The following is a 17948-nucleotide window of genomic DNA, read 5'->3' as shown; positions in this document are numbered from 1 at the left end:
TGCTGCTGTCGGCACCGACAAAGGCTTTCCCCAGCTCAGCAACATTCCCGCGCTGCCCCGTCAGCACCCCGTGCCCATTGTGTGCCCGGGCCGCCGTGCCCCCGTCAGCTCCCGCGCCTCTGCCCGGCCACCAGCCATTGTTGCCCGCAAATCCCAGTAAAGCCCGGCTTTAGCCCACAGATGCTGCGGAGCGCCGGGCCCGCGGATGCCGATCCGGGGCCCCGGGGCTGTGATCCTGGACGCGGAGGAGTCCCCCCGCCCCCCTCCACCCCGATGGGAGTGCCAGGAGATGGGTGCCTACTGCAGGTGAGTGAGGCGAGGCTGGGGGCAGTGGGTGACCCAGCCTGGGTGTCCTACCCCGGGTACTGCTGGGCTGGCGCCGGAGGGGCAGGGTCCTGGTGGGGCAGGATCCTGGAGAGTTTCCAAAGCATCTCTGCGACCCCCGGCCCAGCCCGCAGCTTGAGCCCCCTCTGAGCTCCAGCTTGAGGAGCTCCCGGGGGTCCCAGCAGGCAGCCCTGCCCCCATAAGGTTCAAGGGGGCCAGGCAGTGGCACCCGGGGTGGTCGTGCTCCTCTGGACACAGGCCTGGCCTCTCGGTTCATGCCCTGGGGCCAGTGGAAGAAGCTGAAGCCCCTAACCCAGTTATCTGCAGGGGGGAGGGAGAAAAGGGGGCACCCCTCCCCAAACCCAGATCTCTGCATTGGGCTGGAGGCTGTGGGCATCGCAGGGGGAGCCCAGCCCAGAGCTGGGGCTCGCCTCCTTGTCACCCCCTTGGTCCAGGAAGCACCGGGGTGTGTGGCACGGCGGCTGGACGGAGCATTGGCCAGGCCCCGAGACACCTCAATTCAAGCACAGGGTCACCGAGTCGCTGGGAAGTGCTGTTGCCTCCCCGTGCCTCAGTTTCCCCCATCAGACGGCGGCTGTTGACGTGGGGCAGGGCTTGACCAGGGACAGAGAAGGGTTTGCGGCTGCTGCTGAATCCTGCCTCCGCAGCACAATCCCGAGGTTCCCCCCCCCGGCTGCTGGCTCCGGGCCGTGGCCAAGAGCCCTGGAAAAGGGCAGGGCCGTGGCCTGGCGGCTTCTAGAACGAGCCTGCCCATTCCCTGCCGCTCCCTCCCCTGTCCTGCTGCCTCGGCGCTTCCTGCCGGGAACGCCCCACGGGGCCTGGGCGCCGGCACGGGGTGCCAGGAGCCCCTGGCATGCAGGAAGCCCCATCCTGCCCTCGATTCGGGGGTCCTGGGGTCACAGCGGTGGTCCTGGGCCTCGTTCGGTGGCTCTGGGTGTGGAAGGCTGGAAGCCCCTGAGCTGGCCACAGGCTCTTTTTGCTTTTGCTTTCCCTGCTCTGGAGTTTGTGCCCCCCTGAGCAGGGGCTGGGCAGCCCCGGGGGTGGCAGGGCTGTTGCCAGGGATGCCCAGAGCCGGCAGCAGGGCCAGGCAGGGTCCCATCGGCACGGGACAGGCCCTTTGCAGCCATGCACCCCCCTGCTCCCCCATCTGGGAGCCTCACCAGCATCTGTTGGTGCTGGTGCCCTCTAATCCTGACTTGCAGCTACCCCACACCGTCCCCTTCCCAGATCTGCCACGGCTCTGCCCCCCTGACTGGCAGCCTCTGGCTTGGGGGTGAGAGCGCCCCGGATGCCCCAGCCCTGTTCATCCCCATGCTGCCCTGCACCGGACCTGCACCCTCATCTGGAGGTTTCCTTGCCCCCTCCATGCACCCCAGCCCACAGCAGCCGCTCTCCAGAAACACATGGGCTCAGCTGGACTGTGGCCAGCCACACAACCACGCAAAAAGGGCAGAGATAACACGCTGCTCCCCCAGGGCTGGGGTCTGGGGCACCCCCTGCCTGGGGCAGCAGGAGGAGAGGGGTACGGTACCTGCTTGCCCACAGCGAGCCCCCCGTCCCGGTCCACCCCCAATGCAGCTGGTGGGCTACAGGGGGTCGAACAGCCAATGCAAGCAGGTCGCTGGGGCTATCGTGCCCCCTTTGTGGGCCAAACGTGAGCTCGGGGCAGACGCCCATCCACAGCAGCTGCAGGGATCTCAGTGCCACACAGGGCTATGCTCAGCCCCAGCCCCGCTCTCTTGCTTCCCCAGGTGCGGCTGGCTCCCTGCCACGCCAGGCAGGGCGTGGAGCAAGGCGCCCGCGCCACCCCCATTGGTTCCCGCCCGGGCAGGTGTCACCGCAGCCACACAGGGAATATATTTAAACCCTCCTGCTCCCTTCCTCCCCACCCAGCCCTGGGCGCTGATAGATCGGGGTAGCCAGCCGGAGACGGACGGACGGACGGCTTGATGCCCAGCCGGCGTGCATCCTCCCTGCCATTGGGCAGCGTGCTGGGCACGGACGGCAGCTCCAGGAGCTGTGCCCCCCAAGGGAAGATGTTCAAGTACACCCCGCCCTGGCAGGTCCTCTGTGCCACCCTGGAGCCCCGGGGACAGGTAAGAGCAGTGGCGCCCGGTCCGTCCCCGGTCTTGGGTGGTGGCTGCATGGCCTGGGGAGGAGAGCAGGGAGCTGGGAGGCAGCATGGCCTAGCAGGCAGAGCAGGCAGGACTCCTGGCCTCCACCCCCGGCTCTAAGGTGCTGCCACAGCGGGAGCTGCAGCAAACCCGCGCTTGTCTCCCCCCCCGTGCATGACCCTGGGGAAGTAGACCGGGCTGGTTGAATGGCTCTTCCCTCCCCGCCTGGCACTTGTCAGGGCAAGTTGCCGGCACAGGGCGGTGGCCGTGCCCTTCCCAGCTGCTGCCCTGCATGTGCCCTCTGCCCCACGGCCAGTCTGGCAAAGCCCCCCTCAGCCGTGGCCGCGTGCTGGACAGCCCAGCAGGCTCATGCCTGGCTTCTCCCTGCACCCACACGCCCGGCAGCTGCTGATCAGGAATGAGCGCCGTGCACCAGGAAAGCAGCACGTGCCGGGAGCGCGGCCGCGCGGCATTGCTATCTCTGTAGGGAGATGGCACCACCAGGAAGTTGGTGGGAGCCTGGGGATGAGGTGCCCGGCTCTAGCAGGAAGAGGTGGCGATGGGCTCTGCTTGCGGCAGGTGGTGGCAGGCTCAGGGTCCTGCCATGGACCCCCTTGGCACTGCCCTTGTCCATGGGGTGGAGGGGGTCTCTACACCGAGCAGAGGGGCACTGCCTATGGCTGGGGAAAGATCTGTCCTCTCCTTTCCCCTCTTGCTCTGGCTCTCAGAGGGGCGACACTGGCAGCCCCGGTGGCCTTCACACGGGCAGGGGAGGGCAGATGCCCCGGGGATGGCAGGAGCCTGGGGGCAGCTGGCGGCTGAGTGCCCGAGGTGCTCCACTCTGCTGTGGGGCAGGGCTGGGAGCGGAGATGCAGTGACGTTGCTCCCAGTTATGCCAGAACAAACCCCGGGGGTGGCAGGACAGCTGGGAGAGGAGGCATCCTGCCCGGGGAGGGGCCCAGCGGCATGCAGGAGGATGCATGTCCCTGCAACCACCATATTTGCTCAGGCCGGCTCCTGCCCTCGCGTCACCCTCCACGTCCCCTGGAATGTGCTTCCTCCTCAGCCGCCGGCTGACGTAGGTACCACACTGGGTGTGGGGGCCGGGCCTGGCATCGCTGCCCCACACGGGCACGAAGCCGGCTTCCCCCAGCTGCAAAGAGCTGCACGGATACCTCGGCCCCCCGCCTGGCATGTCAGCAAGCTCAGGCTCGGGCACTGGTGACCTGATCCCTCCTCGGCACGGACCGAGGCGCCGAGAGAAGCCCAGAGCCACTGACTGTGGCTGAGGTGGGAGAAAACCCCAGGCGTCCTGGCTCCCCAGCCCACATGCTTCATCCAGAGGTGGCCGGGCTGGGGCACGTATGCCACAAGTGGCACAGGCAGCCTCCATGCGTGGTACACCACGGATCGAAGAGGGGGCAGGCAGCACAGGGGCAGGTGTGTTCCCTCTGTCCTACCCCTGGTACTGCTGGCCTGGCGCCGGAGGGGCAGGATCCTGGTGGGGCAGGATCCCGGAGAGTTTCCAAAGCATCTCTGTGCCCCCCAGCCCAGCCCGCAGCTTGAGCCCCCTCCGCAGGGAGCAGAAAGCAGAGCAGCTGAGCACGTAGGGAGCAGCCAATTGGGCAGGGAACATGGGGCAGGGAGCAGAAAGCAGAGCAGTGGACCAGGCAGGGCAAGCAGCCTGAAGCATCACTCAAGGAGGCTGTAGGGCTATTCTGTGACACACCGGCCCACACAGTTGGCTCCCATGGCAGTCGACCACCTTCCCCCAAGGTCAGGGTTGGTGTCCCAGGCTCCGGCGGGGTTCACACCCAGGGGTCTGTCTGGGAGCTGGACAAGGCAGTTGCGGCCGACGAGCATTGGCAGTCCTCGAGGGCAGGCAGGGCTCCGAGCCGCGGTGCCACGTGCTGGGTGGGTCGCACCTGCAGCCGAGGGGGTCAACGCAGGTGGGCAGAGCTCGGTGCTGGGGAGGGCTGGGCCCTGCCAGGGGCCACGGCAGGTTCTCGGAGGGAGGCAGGGACATGGCAGGTCAGTGCCCTTGGCTCCATCAGCCGCGGTGGAGCGAGAGCTGGGGAGTTGCTGGAATTCTGCCACGGACTCGGGGCCGGAGCTTATCAGGGCCTCGCAGCCTCCCTTCTGCACCCCCGCCCAGCCCGGTGTGCCCGGCGCGCAAACAACCAACCGCTCACATACGCCGCAGGCCCCGCCAGGCCACCATGGGCACCAGAGAGCCCCATGCCGAAGCCCTCCTGCCACCGTGAGTGTGCAAAGCTGGGAGGGGGGGGAGGCTTTGCTGTGGTTTGAACGTCCTGGTTAGGATTAACCGTAGAGCAGGGCAGGCGTGTGCTGGTAAGCAGCAACCCTGTCTTGGGGCGGCCGTGTTAGTGTGCACGTGTGCTGGCCTCTGTGCATGCATGCATGTATGTGCGTCTCTGCAAAGCACGTGGGTGTGCATGTGAGGGGCCTGTGAGGCGGTGTGTGTGTGTAAGGTGCATGGGAGGGGTTTGCAGGTGTGCGTGCATGTGTGTAGAGGGTGCACACGTAGGGCTGTGTGGTCTGTCCAGCGTCCAGGCAGCCCAGGAGAGCCCAGATAGCTATAACCCAGCAGCCCGGGCCAGCATTCGGGTGCTAGGGCTGGGCTGTGACTTCTTGCTCTGTCCCAAGACCCTGTGCAGGTTCCTAAAGCACTCAGGCCCCCACCAAATCCCTCCCTCAGACCCCACAGGCCCTGCACAAACCGTGCACTTTGGCCTCCTGCCTCCTGGGAGGTGCCTGGGGCAGGACCAGCCCCTCCAGACAGAGCAGCTCCTGCGGCCCCCACACCCTGGGAGGGCTGGGAAGCCCCCCGGGTGGAGGAGGGGCTCAGGCAGAGGACAGAGAACCAGGACTCCTGGGTTTCTGGCTCAGGGACGGGGGGTCCCTGCACCTCTTCTTTCCTATCCCAACCAGGAGAGGAGCAGGGGCCCTTCAATGCATTGCTTGGCTTCAATATTCCTCAAAGTCCTCAGGCACGTTGGCTCCTAAGTGATTTAGGGGCTTTGGGGAACATTCCCTCCTGCCCGGCCTTAGGGCTGGGAGTCTCTTGGGGCGGCTGGACTGTGCAACTGCCCCTCAGCGGCCCCCTGCTAGCAGCTGCAGACAGCAAACAGCATTCCCCAAGAGCCAGCCACTCCCAGCCGGGACCCTTGACCCCCTGCAGGAGATAAGCAGCTGGCAAGAGGCCTCCGAGCTCCGTGCAGCAGGGGCCATAAAGGAATGATGATTAACTGTAGGTATGCGAAGAGTGAGACGAGCGGGAATACCCACACCCAGCTCTGAGCAAAGGGATTCCTGTCCTCAAAAGCCCCATTTTTCCGGGGTCAGCGGACCCGTCCCAGCCTGCCCAGTGCCCCCCCCCCCTCCAATGGCTGCACCTAGAAAAGGCAGCTCCGCAGCCTTTTCACCGGCTGGCTGCACGGCCTGGGCCAATCTCAGAGCCTGGGATAGCTCCAGGTACTGGCTGCTCAAGGGTTATGCTGGGTTTCAGCCTCCTTGTTGAATGATTGAATGAGAAAGATGGGGTCTGTTAGTGGGATTGGGGTCCTGGGAACCAGGACGCCTGGATCCTAGGCTCTGTTGTGGGGGCAGCAGTGGGATCAATGGATGGGAACTCAGTGAGGAGGGGCCAGCGGCTACAGCATGAGGCTGTGATCTCTCTCCCAATTGTCTGGCTGAAGCTGGGACGTGGCAGCTAGGCTAGAAGGTCTCCCCTGCTGCTCTCCCCTTCCCAGCCTGGCACCCAGGTCTGTAACGAGCCCTATTTCAGCTGACAGCTGAGGCAGTGAATGCCAAGGTCAGGGCTGGAATTTACTCCTGTTTTGCCTGATACTTGGGATAAAGTCCGCTCGGTTTTATGAGCCACAAAACTCCGTTTATGGTCCCTGTCCACGCAGTGATGTCAGGAGTGGGAACCCAGGGCCGCTCTTCCCGCAAGTCCATCAAGGAGGCAGAAGGTGATTAGCTCCGTTCTTCTTCCACCGCGGATGTATTCTCCTTTGTTCCCTGAGCATATCCGCTCCTCCGGGAAGCTCACCCCACCCCACATCCATGGCCTAACACAATCCCTGTGCTGACCCTGGGGACGTTCGCTGCAGCAGAAGCCCAGTTCTGCTCTAGACACCTGGGGAAAAGGCGAATCCCCATCCGTTCTAGCAATATAGAGGCTATGACACAGTGGAGCAATCCAGCTTTCCTCCGGCAAGAGGCAGTGATGCCATGGATGTTGTTTTTTAATAGTCACCAGGGGCACTGCCGCCACACCGCAGCCTAAGTGTGAGCTGGTGTGATAGCGCAGCTGCATTATAGTTAGCTTAAGGTTATGCAAGGTCGCTGTGTACAAAGAGGGGCTGCGAGAGCAGCTCACCGGAGCAGGACAAAAGTTTGATCACTGATTAGATTTAATCCCTGGGGACGAGTCGCTATCGGGGAAGTGGCTGAGACTCCTAGAAGGGGCTTGGACTATGTGAGCTATGGAGGTCCCTTCCAGCCCGACCTCTCTAGGACTGTGTGCTTATGCTGCATGCTGTTTGACCACCTCCGTCCCAGGACCGGTGTGCGTGTGCGACCAAAGCGAGTCCCGGCTAGGTGACACCCGCTGGGAAGCTGCAGTGGCTGATCAGCAAAGGAGTGGGGCGCGGGGCGGTGGGATGCTCTCGCCCATTGTGAGCTTGGATCCTATAACGTGGCTTTTCCCCCCTTTCTAGGGACTGAAAGGCCCTGTCCCTGGTGCCGCAGTCCACTGGGGGTATGAAGAAGCTGTGATTGATCCCGGGCCCAAACAACAGCTCTGGGGCCAGGAAGACGCACTGGATGAGGAGCCTTCCTGGGAAATGGATAGGGTCACCCGCAATCCGATCTTCCACCTCCCTCAGGCAGCTCCCCAGGCCAGCCCCCCCGGCGAGAGGAAGTCTCAGCACAGCCACGAGGGACACGGCGGGCAGCAGGTGGAGAATGGCCACGGCTGGGGATCCCACCGGGCCCTGGAAGATGCATCCGAGTTCCCAGCGGACGCCCTGGACAGCGGGAGGGACCTCTGGACGCCACCTCCAGACCGTGAGTCCAAGCTGGAGGTCGTGAGGGCCGGGACGCTGTATGACCTCAGGGCTTACAGGGGGGAGAAGAAGCCCTCCAAGCTGTACGAGGAGGATGAGGTGGAGCAGTACAGGTGCGTCCCGGCCGAAATCTCCCCCGAGAAAGCAAAGGAGCTAGAAGAAGAGAGGCAGCAGGTCATCAAGAGCCAGGTGGTGAAGAAGAGCTCCACCATGGCCGAGAGGTGCAGCTCCATGGACGAGCTGAGCTCTGCAAAAAGCACGCCTGAGAAGAGCGAGGCCAAGCTGGGGGGCAGCCGTGCCCCCAGCTTTGCCATCTGCTTTGACAGCAGCTCCCCCAGGCGGGCGCTGACGCCCGTCGACCGCGAGAGCATAGACACGGATCAGATCAACTTCGCCACCGCCCGGCAGCAGTTCCTCCTGCTGGAGAAAGCCAACCCCGGGTCGCTCTTCAGGCCGGGACAGCAAGGCATATCCCCGAAGCCGGAGTCAACCAGGAGAGCTTACGAGTGGGTATGGCAGTGTCCGGAGCTGTTCCTTGGCACCCCCAGCCAGCGCGGGGAGGACGGGGGTAATATCGCCTACACGGCAGGTGTGGAAGAGGAGCCGTGTGCTCCCAAGAAAGCCGACACACCAAGGTCCCATCCCAATAGCGAAGCAGCCTCTTTCCCCCAAGCATCCTCCCAAGAAGACGTGGGCTTGAGCCTGGGCAAGATGTCCACCGAGTCCAGCGCCGACTACGCCAGCGATGGGAGCGCGTCTGAGGTCTTCGAGGCCCCGTTGCCATCCAAGCCTGACAGCCAGGATGGTGCCAAAGAGCCCAAAGCCAGGACCGAGACGCCCATCGAGAGGGAGATCCGCCTGGCGCTGGAGCGGGAGGAGACCCTGCGGAAGGAGAGAGGCCTGGGGAGGCAGTCGAGCAGCAGCGAGCTGGTGGAGATCTACACCAAGCCCCTCCTCGCCATGTCCCGCTCACCTCCGCCGGGCAGGAAGGGGAAAGACAAAGGCCGTGCTTCCTTCTACGTCCAGCGGGAGATCGAGCAGGAAACCCAGCGGGAGGAGGCGCTGAAGCGGGAAGGCAGGCTGCTGGGAGCCTACGACAAGGGGCTGCAGCAGGAGCTGGGCGAGCGCAGGAAGGTGTTCGAGCAGGACGATGCCGCGCCAGCCCCGGCCAAGAGCCCAGAGGAGCTAGCCCGGACCCAGACTGGCGCGCCCATGATGAGCCACGGTGCCGGCTCCACGGTGGATGCCGTGGACCTCCTCAGCATCCAGGCTTATCCGCCATACCAGCGGGACCCTGGCCTGGAGGGCTTCCCCAGGGCAGGGGCAGAGGGTGCTGAGGCCAGCACGAGGCCTGCCAAGCCAGGCGTGGTGAATAGGGAGTACTTCTCCTCCCCGCTTTGGAAGCCCAAGTTCTCCTTTGCCACGGACCAGGGCAGCGGAAGCCAGCAGCGTGCAGAGCAGAGTGCGGCGCGGCCAAGCGCCCACGAGGAGCAGTACACGCTGAAGTCCTGGAAGCCCCAGGCGGCCGTGCTGATCGAGGAGGACATCCAGCACACCCTGCAGCGGGAGCAGGAGCTGCGGGAGGAGCGGAGGAGGAGCGAGCGGCTGAGGCAGGGCAGCCAGGAGGAGAAGGGCTCCCCATCACCGCTCTCCTCTCCCAGCTCAGGTATGGGGGTGGTAGGAGCTGGGGTGGGGATGCACTCTGTGTGCAGAGCCCTGGGCATCTTTCACACCTCCTGATGCCCAGGGCCTGATGCTGCCCGTAGGGAGGGGGCTCCCTGGCTAGGACCGTGGGTACCATAAGTGTGCTGCCCAGCCCCTGCCAGGGGGATGGAGCTCAAACCTCCTCAGCACCAGCTCTTCTCTGCTGGAAAAGGACAGAGCCCCGAGCTCCCTGCCCCGGATGGGGCAAATATCCCAGAACACAGGGGCTGGGGAGATATGGAGAGGAACTCCTTTGAGCTCTGAACTGGGAGCCAGGGCTTGGCACCTTGTGCCCACACCGGTCAGGATCTGCTGGTGGGGCACCGATGGGCTGGACTGAGCCCGGGGTCGGGCAGGATGGGTATGCAGGAGATGGAGGGCTTGAGCCTCTGATCCAGCCTGGGGCCCTTTTGGAGAGCTCCTTGCTGCTGGTTGTACGTCCTCTCGGTCCGCAGGGCCAAAAGGTCTCTGGAAAACATCTCCCCATGAAAGGGGATTTTACGCTCTCACATGGCCCCGTTGTCCTCTTTCAGGCGCCTCCGGCATCAGTGGCAGCTACGTGGTGTCCGAGTCCCCGGTCTTTGCTCCTCTCTCCATGAACGTGCCCAACCCCTACCAGGGCTACTCGGGGAAGTTCATGGCCCTGCAGAGCCCCCCGCTCAGCAGGAGGAAGTTGAAGCAGAAGGACGACAGGATGGTGAGTGCTCCTTTCAGGGCCCTGGGGATGTCCTGGGTGCAAGCCGCTGTCCCGCTGGGGGTTGGGGCACGGGTCCGGAGCTGCCCAAGTGCCCTGCCTGGCTCTGAGGGTTTGGAGACACCAGGGGTGAGCCCAGATCTGAGCTCGCTTCCTGGCTGTGAGGCTCCCCTTGCTATGGTCGTGGAGCTGCAGACATTGGTGCCGCCTCGGGAGTAGGCAGCCACGTGCACCCCACTCCACCTCCTCTGTGCTGAGCACTGCGGCTGTAGCCAGGCACAGGCCCTTCCTTGGCCTCGTACCACCCACCATGGGAGTCACTGTGTACTGCGCTTGCACCAAGCCCAAGCAGGGCAACCTTCCCTCTAGCACATAGGCCTGGTCGGTCCAGCCGGTCCAGTCCCTCTCCCCCTGCCCGGTTCCTGCTGTCTGACCCTCTCCTTTCCTCTTGCAGTATGCAGGCATCGAGCCAAGCGACACCATCAACACAGAGGTACGGTGCAGCTCCCAGCCTGGGGGCACCAGGCCCTTCCCTCCAAACTTTCTGGATAAATAATAAGCATCTTCCATGCCCAGCTGCTTAATTGGGCTGACTATATACATCGCACTGAGGCAGGGACGTCTCAAGGCATGAGAAGGGCGGTGGGGGGCCGCATCGCCAAGAGCAAAGCCTAGCTCCACTGCCTCTGGGCAAGAAGGAGGGGTATCTCATTATGAAGGTGCTGGGCTCGGGCATAAAAAACCCAGCTTCAAGCACTTGGGGTGCCACAAGCTCCTTGGGCCTGGATACATAGTGGTAGTTAGGTGCCTAATGCCCATAGAAACCCCTGCCGGCATTTAGGTGCCTGAATATCTTTATGGATGGGTGTCTTAGTCTCTTGTAGCTCAGCTCCCGTTCTGCGTACCACCCGAGGGGTGTGATGGAGGATAACCTGGATTGCTGGGGGATGGGGGTGGCTTGACTGCATGCCTGCCTCCTCTCTCTGCAGAGGATGGGTGATGGCTGGAGGGGGCAGTTTGCTGCCAGGACTTCATCTAGCACAATCGGCCTCTGGGCCGATGCTCCCTCTGCTCCTGGAGGCTAAAAGGGAGTGAATAATTCTGGCTCCGGGTGCCAGAGAGCCACTCTGCCCTTCGCAACAGGGATGAGCAGCTGGGAGAGATCCTGGTGATGAACCAGGGATGCTTCAGATTGAACACAGGTGTCCTCCAGCTGTTCCCTCGTGGGCCTGGCACACGGGCCACTGCTTTCAGGCCCAACTCGGTTGTCGCTGCATAACCCTGTAGCGGTGTCTGTTCTGCAGACAGGACGGTACCCGCCGTGGCTTCAAGCTAGCATGGGTGCATTTATGCTGCACATCTATACCCACCTAAAGTCACCAGGGCCTGAACGGTCAAGGAGTTGTGGGCGCTCAGCTCTTCTAACCAGCTGGGAGAGCCCAGCATTAGAGACACTTCACATCAGCTGTTGCAAATGGCACACCAGGGCCCAGGAGTATTGTTAAGACAGAGATCAAATAAGCTGGTGCCTAAGAAATCTGCCTCTAATGTCACACTTAATGGGTCTTTTAGGTGGTCGAAAGCACTAGAGTGATTCGCCACAAGAACGTGCTGGCCCAGCGCTGGGAGGCAGGACAGTTTGCCAACAAGGACGATGACTGAGGCTGCTTCAGGCCAGCCAAGACTCTGCGATGCACTTGCGTGCGGTCCACGTCGGACCCCACCGGAAGCAAAGACTCAGCCCGTCCCCGAGCCCTTCCAGCTCCAGCTGACCCCCTGAATGAAGACTGTGGACATTGCACTGGCCGAATCGACAAAGCGACCATTTACAAATCTCTAGTTTGCGCTTGCTTATTTTTTTCCCTTTCCCTTCTGCTCCAAGAGGACATTTTATTATGGTTTTTTTTTTTCCTTGAAGATGGAAAACCAGATCACTTCTTCTGAAATCTCTTTTGCAAATCAACAGCTAGATTCAATGAAATCAGACTGTAATTTCACTCCTTTCCCACTGGAAGGTGCATCCCTGCACTGGGGAAAAGGAGTCCTATTTTGTTTCTGAAGATGCTTTGGGTTAGGTATGCCAGGTGGAAGCTGGCCTAAGAAACTAGCTGGACAGCCAGATCTCTGGATCTTTAGAAGCAATCCAGTGGGCAAATCAAGATGTTAGACATCAGTCAATGTGATCTGCCGAGATGCAGTGCTATACATGATACGTATTTTTAATGCTGTCGGTTATTTGGAAAGAGGTAATTTATTAAAGAGCCACCCTGCTGCATCAGCCTTCCAGGCTGCTCTTCTCCGTGCAAACGGCCTGTCGATTTGTGCGTCGGGGATCACACGTGTTTAAAAAGAACGGGGCAGGGGAGGGAAAGTTATGTCCGAAGGTGGGAGATGGAGGTCGCTGGGTCCCTGAATTGAGGCCCAGGAATTGGTGAATATTCTCAGGGATCTGGGAAAAAGCAGAGGGGTAGGAAATCAGTGGCACATGCTGAATTTGCCTTCATCTCCCTCCATTCGTGCAGCAGCCTGGGAGCTCCAAAAGAAGCATCCCTCTCCGAAGCCAGACCATGTCGGAGCATCCCACTAGAGGGCCCCAGAAGAGCAGGGCTGGCGGCACGGTCAGAAATCTCTTGAAGCTGCTGCAGTAAAGAACTCGGGGACCTTTTTCGGATCTAGGGTGACACGCGTGTGTGTGCAGCAGGCCCCGAACGGGCCCGTGCGCCAGTCGAAAGCTCTCTGGGAACTGCCCGCGTAAGGTACCGGGCCACGGGCCCAACGAGAGGTCACCCTGTGAAGTGCCGAAGCGATGGAGCCAGACAAGGTTCTTTGGGTAGATGTGATGGCCTTTATTAGAGCAACCGATTTAGTTAGTCTAATAAACCAACTAAATTAGTTGGTCTAAATTTAGTTGGTCTACTAAAAGATATCACATCTACCCAAAGAGCCTTGTCTGCCTGTGTCCTTAGACCAGCACGGCTGCAACCAGCACCCCTAAAGCATGAGTGATTTAGCTTTATTCTCATTGCCTTTTGCTGAGCTCGCGGTTCCTAGATGCTTAAGCAGCTTCTGCCAAGGTTTTGCGGGTTTTGCCAGGGTAGATGCGATCTCTTTTATTAGACCGACTAAATCATTGGAAAAGTTGTTTTTTGCAAGCTTTCGGGCACAACCCCTCCCTTCTTCAAGCATATGGAGGGTCTCAAGCATATGAAGAAGGGCGTTTGGGCTTGAAAGCTTGCGAAGTACTAGTTTTCCCACTATTTAGTTGGTCTGATAAAAGATATGACATCTACCCAAAGGACCTTGTCTGCCTGTGTCCTTAGACCAACACGGCTACAACCAAAACCCCTGCGAGCAGCTTCTGGATGTAGGATGCAGACTCCTGAATTACTCGGGTGCTTTCGAGAAGGATTCTCTCTAGAGCGCAAGTGAAACGAGAGTGGAGTCCTCCTCTGAAGGCTCACCCTCGCAGATCCAGCCTGAGCACGTGGCCCAGCGCTGTCCTGGAAAGGCTGAGGCTTTGGGTGCGGCAGTCGTGAGTCCATGCAGAATAGCAGTGGGAAGCCAGCCAAGTGTCAGCCTGCTGCCTGCACGGGCCTCGCCTAGCAGGCCGACCATCCTCAGCTTGCAATGCAAGCGGAAGCGTGTAGCGGGCGCACGGGCTGGGTTTACTTTGGGAGACATCGGAGTAACAGGCTTTCCTTTCACTTCCTCTTCTGCTTTTCTAGTCTTAACACTGGCTGCAGGGAGGCACCACATTAAGAACCGCATGCATGAAAAGAGGAAAGGGAGCCGTGTCCTGCGTGTTCACTTCCCTCTCATGTACAACACACCCTCCCTGCATTTCCCTCCTCTGGTGAGTAAGGAATAGGCAAGGGGCTTGTGATTATGAGGTGCCAAGCCCTATTTAATACCCCCTGGTCTCGGCAGGGCAGCAGGGCGAGTCCTGTTCCTCCATGTACGCGGTTGTGCAGCATCTGGGTTTCTTCTCCATCCAGTTCCTGGGCTGATCGAGGGGTCATGCAAAGCCAAGCAGTGAGGGAACGGGTTGGGGAATTAGGAGACTTGTGGGGAGGAGGCTAGTCTCAGCTCTGCCACTGATTTACTGTGTCACCTTGGGAAACTTGCTTTCCTGCCTCAGTGCCGCTGTTTCCGGCAAAATGGGGAGAACGATTTTTTCGTTTGCAATGTGTGTTGAGATCCGGGGGTGAAAAGCACCCGTGGAGATGCTAATTCCCCAAAACACTGGCTTCCCAAACAGTATATCACCGAGCTGAAACAAAATGCTCCATGGGGGCACGCTGTTTCCATGGGAAGCTCCAGCAAAAAGCAGACCTCTCTGCTGGGGCTCCCAGGGGCTCCCAGAGCTCAGCAGAGGACCCCCAAGGGGCTGGGATTCACTGGCTGTACACCTGGGGAGCTGCCAGCTCCGGTGCTACAGGTGGCTAATGAAGCCAGAAAACTCTGGCTCATGGGCACGGTCCTTTCCATCCTTCCCTGCAAAACACATCTGAGATTGAATTTTTCCTCCTGATTCAGAGCACAAAAGATTTCCAAGTGCTAAGGACTGTCAAGGGAAGGGATTTCCACTTCCCACACATGTCACCTGTTTCCTTTTAGCTACATGGTGTTATTAAGCAGATGCCAACCATACCAAACATTTCCCAGAAAAGTCTGCTACTGGGATGGCTGTAATCTCTTCCTTTCAGGATGAAAAACAGGCATCTATACAGCCTGGGGTCATGGTGTATCCCCATGGGGGGATAACCATATCACAGCCCTGTATTATGCAGGTGTCTGGCTAGATCCAATACAGAAATACTGGAAAGCAAAAGCCAACACAGTTCTGAAGTTTCTCTTTGGAGCCACTGCCTACAGAGGAAAAGCAGCAGGTAAGATGGGATTTTGCTAGAGATACAGCCAGCACTGCTGTCTGTAAGGAAGGTGATGTTCAGGGGCGTTTCAACTTTTGAGAAGTTTGTAACTTGGCCATTTTACATTGCAGCTGGCTGAGACCTGGCCTTCAAGCTCTCGTTGAATCCTTTCAAATTCAGATGAAGGGTTCTGCTGTGTTTCAATCAACTCATACCAAAAGAGAGAAGGCAAGGAGCCTTGCAACTGGAAATTACAGGTGGAAGCAGAGGCCCCGAGAACAGTGGAGGCCGGAGGGCCCTGGCCCCCCTCGGGACGAGGGCCATCACCTGAAGTGTGTCAGACGTACCCGTGCCTTAGGGCCCCCCTGGCAAAATATATGTCAGAGCCTATGGGTGGAAGAGAGGAGTCTAGTCTGAGTCTCTCTAAACCTCCATTCTCCTTGTTCCCACCGAAGACATGAGGTCTGAGCTCAGCCATGCAACAGGGAGAGAATTGCCATGCTTTTCTTTCAGCTATAGACTATATCTCCTGCTGGGACCCCTCTAGACAAGAAGGCAGTTGAAAGGATTACCCCCAAACCATTTTTAAGCCATCTAATCCTTGCAGGGAGAGCAGGTGCCCTCACCTAGCATGTAGTGCAGTTGCTAGCTCTCTGGACTTCCTGCCCTCCGAAAAAAGCATTTGGAAATCGCCTAGGAGGACAAAGGGTGTGACTTTTTCAAATGCAGGTAAGGGTTAAATGTTTCACCCTGTGCACCTGAGAGTCTCAACCGTGTCAATAGACTGACGGCAAAGTAGAGCTGCAGCTTCTCTTAGTAAAGTGATGGAAAGCCTGGAAGTAAAAGATAGTCTCTGTGGTAGAAGGGGCGGATGTACTTAGCATCCAGCTTGCTCTAAGGTGTGAGGAGCCACAGAGAACATCTGTGCAGAACGTTGCAGAGAAACGAATGTATTCTCCTCGCTGGGTATGTAAACGCATCTCTTTTGAACAGCAGGAAAAGGAGCAAGTCTACCCAACTCTCTCTCCCCCTGAGCACCCCAAAGCTGACGCAGCTGAGGGAGGTTGGATGCCCTCCCTTCCACCCAGCTGTTGGCTAAGTGGCAATCAGGAGGGCTAAGGGCTTCAGCTGCAAGACAGCGGAGTGGCAGAGAGTTAGTGTAGGTCCTGGAGAAGTAAGGCTTGGAGAATCGTTAAGGATAATAAAAGAGAAGGAAAAAGTCCAGCTTGGTTGCTGGATCTCATCTTGTGGAGGAAAGGCTGGCAGTCGAGGGGTCTCTTTATATTGATGCCGAGCCTGCTTGAGACGCAATTACATTGGACGCTTTTCCTCTGGTTGTATTTCAGTGTGGGAACGTGTGCTGAATACTTCCGACCGTGCCGGCTCGGTGGCCAGCTGCATCCCTGGAAGGGCCCGTCTGCAATTAGCCAGGCTAAGGAGCGGCTTGCAGCTACTAGTCCAATTTGAGCCGTGAAAAGAAGCAGTGCTAACAGTCCTGCGGCACTGCTGGTGCGGAGTGTCTCGTTGCTTCTGCAAATGAAATGGCTCTCCGGTTTATTTGCTCCGCTCCAAGTAGCAATTAAACCCTTGAAGATATCTCATTTAGGAAATCTAGGCAGAATGCTACCCAGGCCAGCAAAGCGCACTTAACTAGATTTTTAGCTTAAGAGCACCACAGGATGTGAAAAAATGCAATGCGCTGACAAGTCTGGTACAAACAGGCTGCACCTGAGCCCTCGGTCCAAGCAGGCTAGGGAATGAGGCACAAAGCTCGTTAGAGGAACTGGTGCTGCTCTCCTTATCTTTAGTACTTCTAGACCTCTCCTTGGGTTCACAGAAGCATTTAAGTCACCCTCACTGCCAGGATGCTGAGCACCTAGCAGCAGGGTGTTAACCTGTCAAGTGTCCATCGTTTCCTTCTGTCCTGTGCCCAGGAGGGAAACCATGGACTAGAGCCCTTGGTGGGTTAATATGCAGAGGCTGCTGTGCCTTCAGTTGGGGAAAGCAAGGTTGAAGCGCATCTTGCCCAAGGCCCGTGGCATTTATTTTCCTGGCCTGTGGGCTGGTCTTTCCAGAGGCCTTGCTCAAAGTTGTCTGTTAACTGTCTGCTGAGCAGGTTCCTCTTATGACAACCCACGCTGATATTTCAGGGATCTGTTTTTGTAGCCGTGTTTTCGGCTCCTAAAAGGTTAACTGGGCTCTGCTGCCTACTTTATCTGACTATAAGGGAGGCAAGAGGTGATCTTTAGGCTGGGAGGTTTAAAGGTAGTGGGTCTCTGACCATGTGTGAGTGGAGTGGCACCCCATTTCGAACGCTAATTTTATATAGTGCAATGCTTACCTGTTTGCAGAGGGGGCAGACAGTGGAGGTAGGGGATGTGCCAGGCAGGGCCTGTGCCTGTCTGCTTAGCTTTTCTGCTTTTCTTCTCAGGCTTCTTGACACCCTTCAAAGGATCTCAAGGGCTGAGAACCGTTGTCCTAGGGTGTGCACTAAGCAGCCAGGCCTGAAAAAAGGGGTTGAGGCTGATTGTTATCAGGTTGTTTTGTTCTTTATTAGTAAAACCCAATCCCCCAGGGAAAGGATCCCCCAGGGAAAGGACTTTTGGATTTCATGCGGCTTGCAGATCAGTTTGGCAAAGGTCCCTACTCATGCTGCCTCTTACCCAGAACCTATATGTGCATCTGTGTCTGTGCATCATTGGGACACCCACAGTGCCCCAAATTGGTGACAGATTGCTCTGATTTGGGCTTTTGCGATAATACCGTATACTGCAGGAAAGGCAAGCTATCTTCTAGGCACTTAGCTGAGGAAGTTCAGCTCTCTGTGCCTTGTTGATGGGCAGAGTAATGTGCCCTTATCCTTTCTTGAGAGCTACAGGTTAAATGCTGCTATGGAGGGGACTGGACCCTATCAAGGGAGTGACCCACAGAGATCTTAGGTTTCTGGAGTCTCAGGAGGGCTTCCCACAAAGGGATCCAGCTGCATGACCTGCTCTGCAGTGCAAATGGGACCCACGTGAAGAAAAGTCCGTGGCTGATCATCCTAGCGGAAATGTGATGGGAGCAGTGGGAGTGAACAGGCAAGTCTTTTGGTCCACCTGATTGCCAGCTCTGGGCTACTGATTTC

The 17948-nt window shown here is 59.0% G+C and overlaps 1 protein-coding gene across 2 annotated transcripts; it reads left to right on the top strand.

The window, feature by feature from the left end:
• The first annotated feature begins 39 nt into the window (after positions 1–39).
• Positions 40–12234, top strand: MISP (mitotic spindle positioning). 2 transcript variants are annotated; one of them, XM_019484103.2, is made up of 6 exons: positions 40–306; positions 2239–2441; positions 7205–9218; positions 9790–9953; positions 10405–10443; positions 11523–12234. In XM_019484103.2, exons 2-6 carry the CDS (start codon positions 2295–2297, stop codon positions 11610–11612), a joined length of 2454 nt encoding a protein of 817 aa, XP_019339648.2. In that variant the 5' UTR covers positions 40–306; positions 2239–2294; the 3' UTR covers positions 11613–12234. The 2 variants fall into 2 exon arrangements, with proteins under 2 accessions (XP_019339648.2, XP_019339649.2); XM_019484104.2 differs by lacking the exons at positions 40–306; positions 2239–2441 and adding an exon at positions 5877–6454.
• The last annotated feature ends 5714 nt before the right edge of the window (positions 12235–17948 follow it).

This window comes from Alligator mississippiensis, chromosome 16, assembly GCF_030867095.1.
Source record: "Alligator mississippiensis isolate rAllMis1 chromosome 16, rAllMis1, whole genome shotgun sequence".
Classification (NCBI taxonomy): domain Eukaryota; kingdom Metazoa; phylum Chordata; order Crocodylia; family Alligatoridae; genus Alligator; species Alligator mississippiensis.
The sequence above is the reverse complement of the archived record's forward strand: the minus strand, read 5'-3'. Positions and strand labels throughout refer to the sequence as shown.

What these genes read in the sequence shown, in the direction of transcription:
- MISP (XM_019484103.2), top strand. Translation starts at nt 2,295, where the DNA reads ATGCCCAGCCGGCGTGCATCCTCCCTGCCATTGGGCAGCGTGCTGGGC. An exon ending in CCCTGGAGCCCCGGGGACAG is followed by an intron (nt 2,442 to 7,204) that starts GTAAGAGCAGTG and finishes CCCCCTTTCTAG; the next exon opens with GGACTGAAAGGCCCTGTCCC. An exon ending in AGCAGAAGGACGACAGGATG is followed by an intron (nt 9,954 to 10,404) that starts GTGAGTGCTCCT and finishes TTCCTCTTGCAG; the next exon opens with TATGCAGGCATCGAGCCAAG.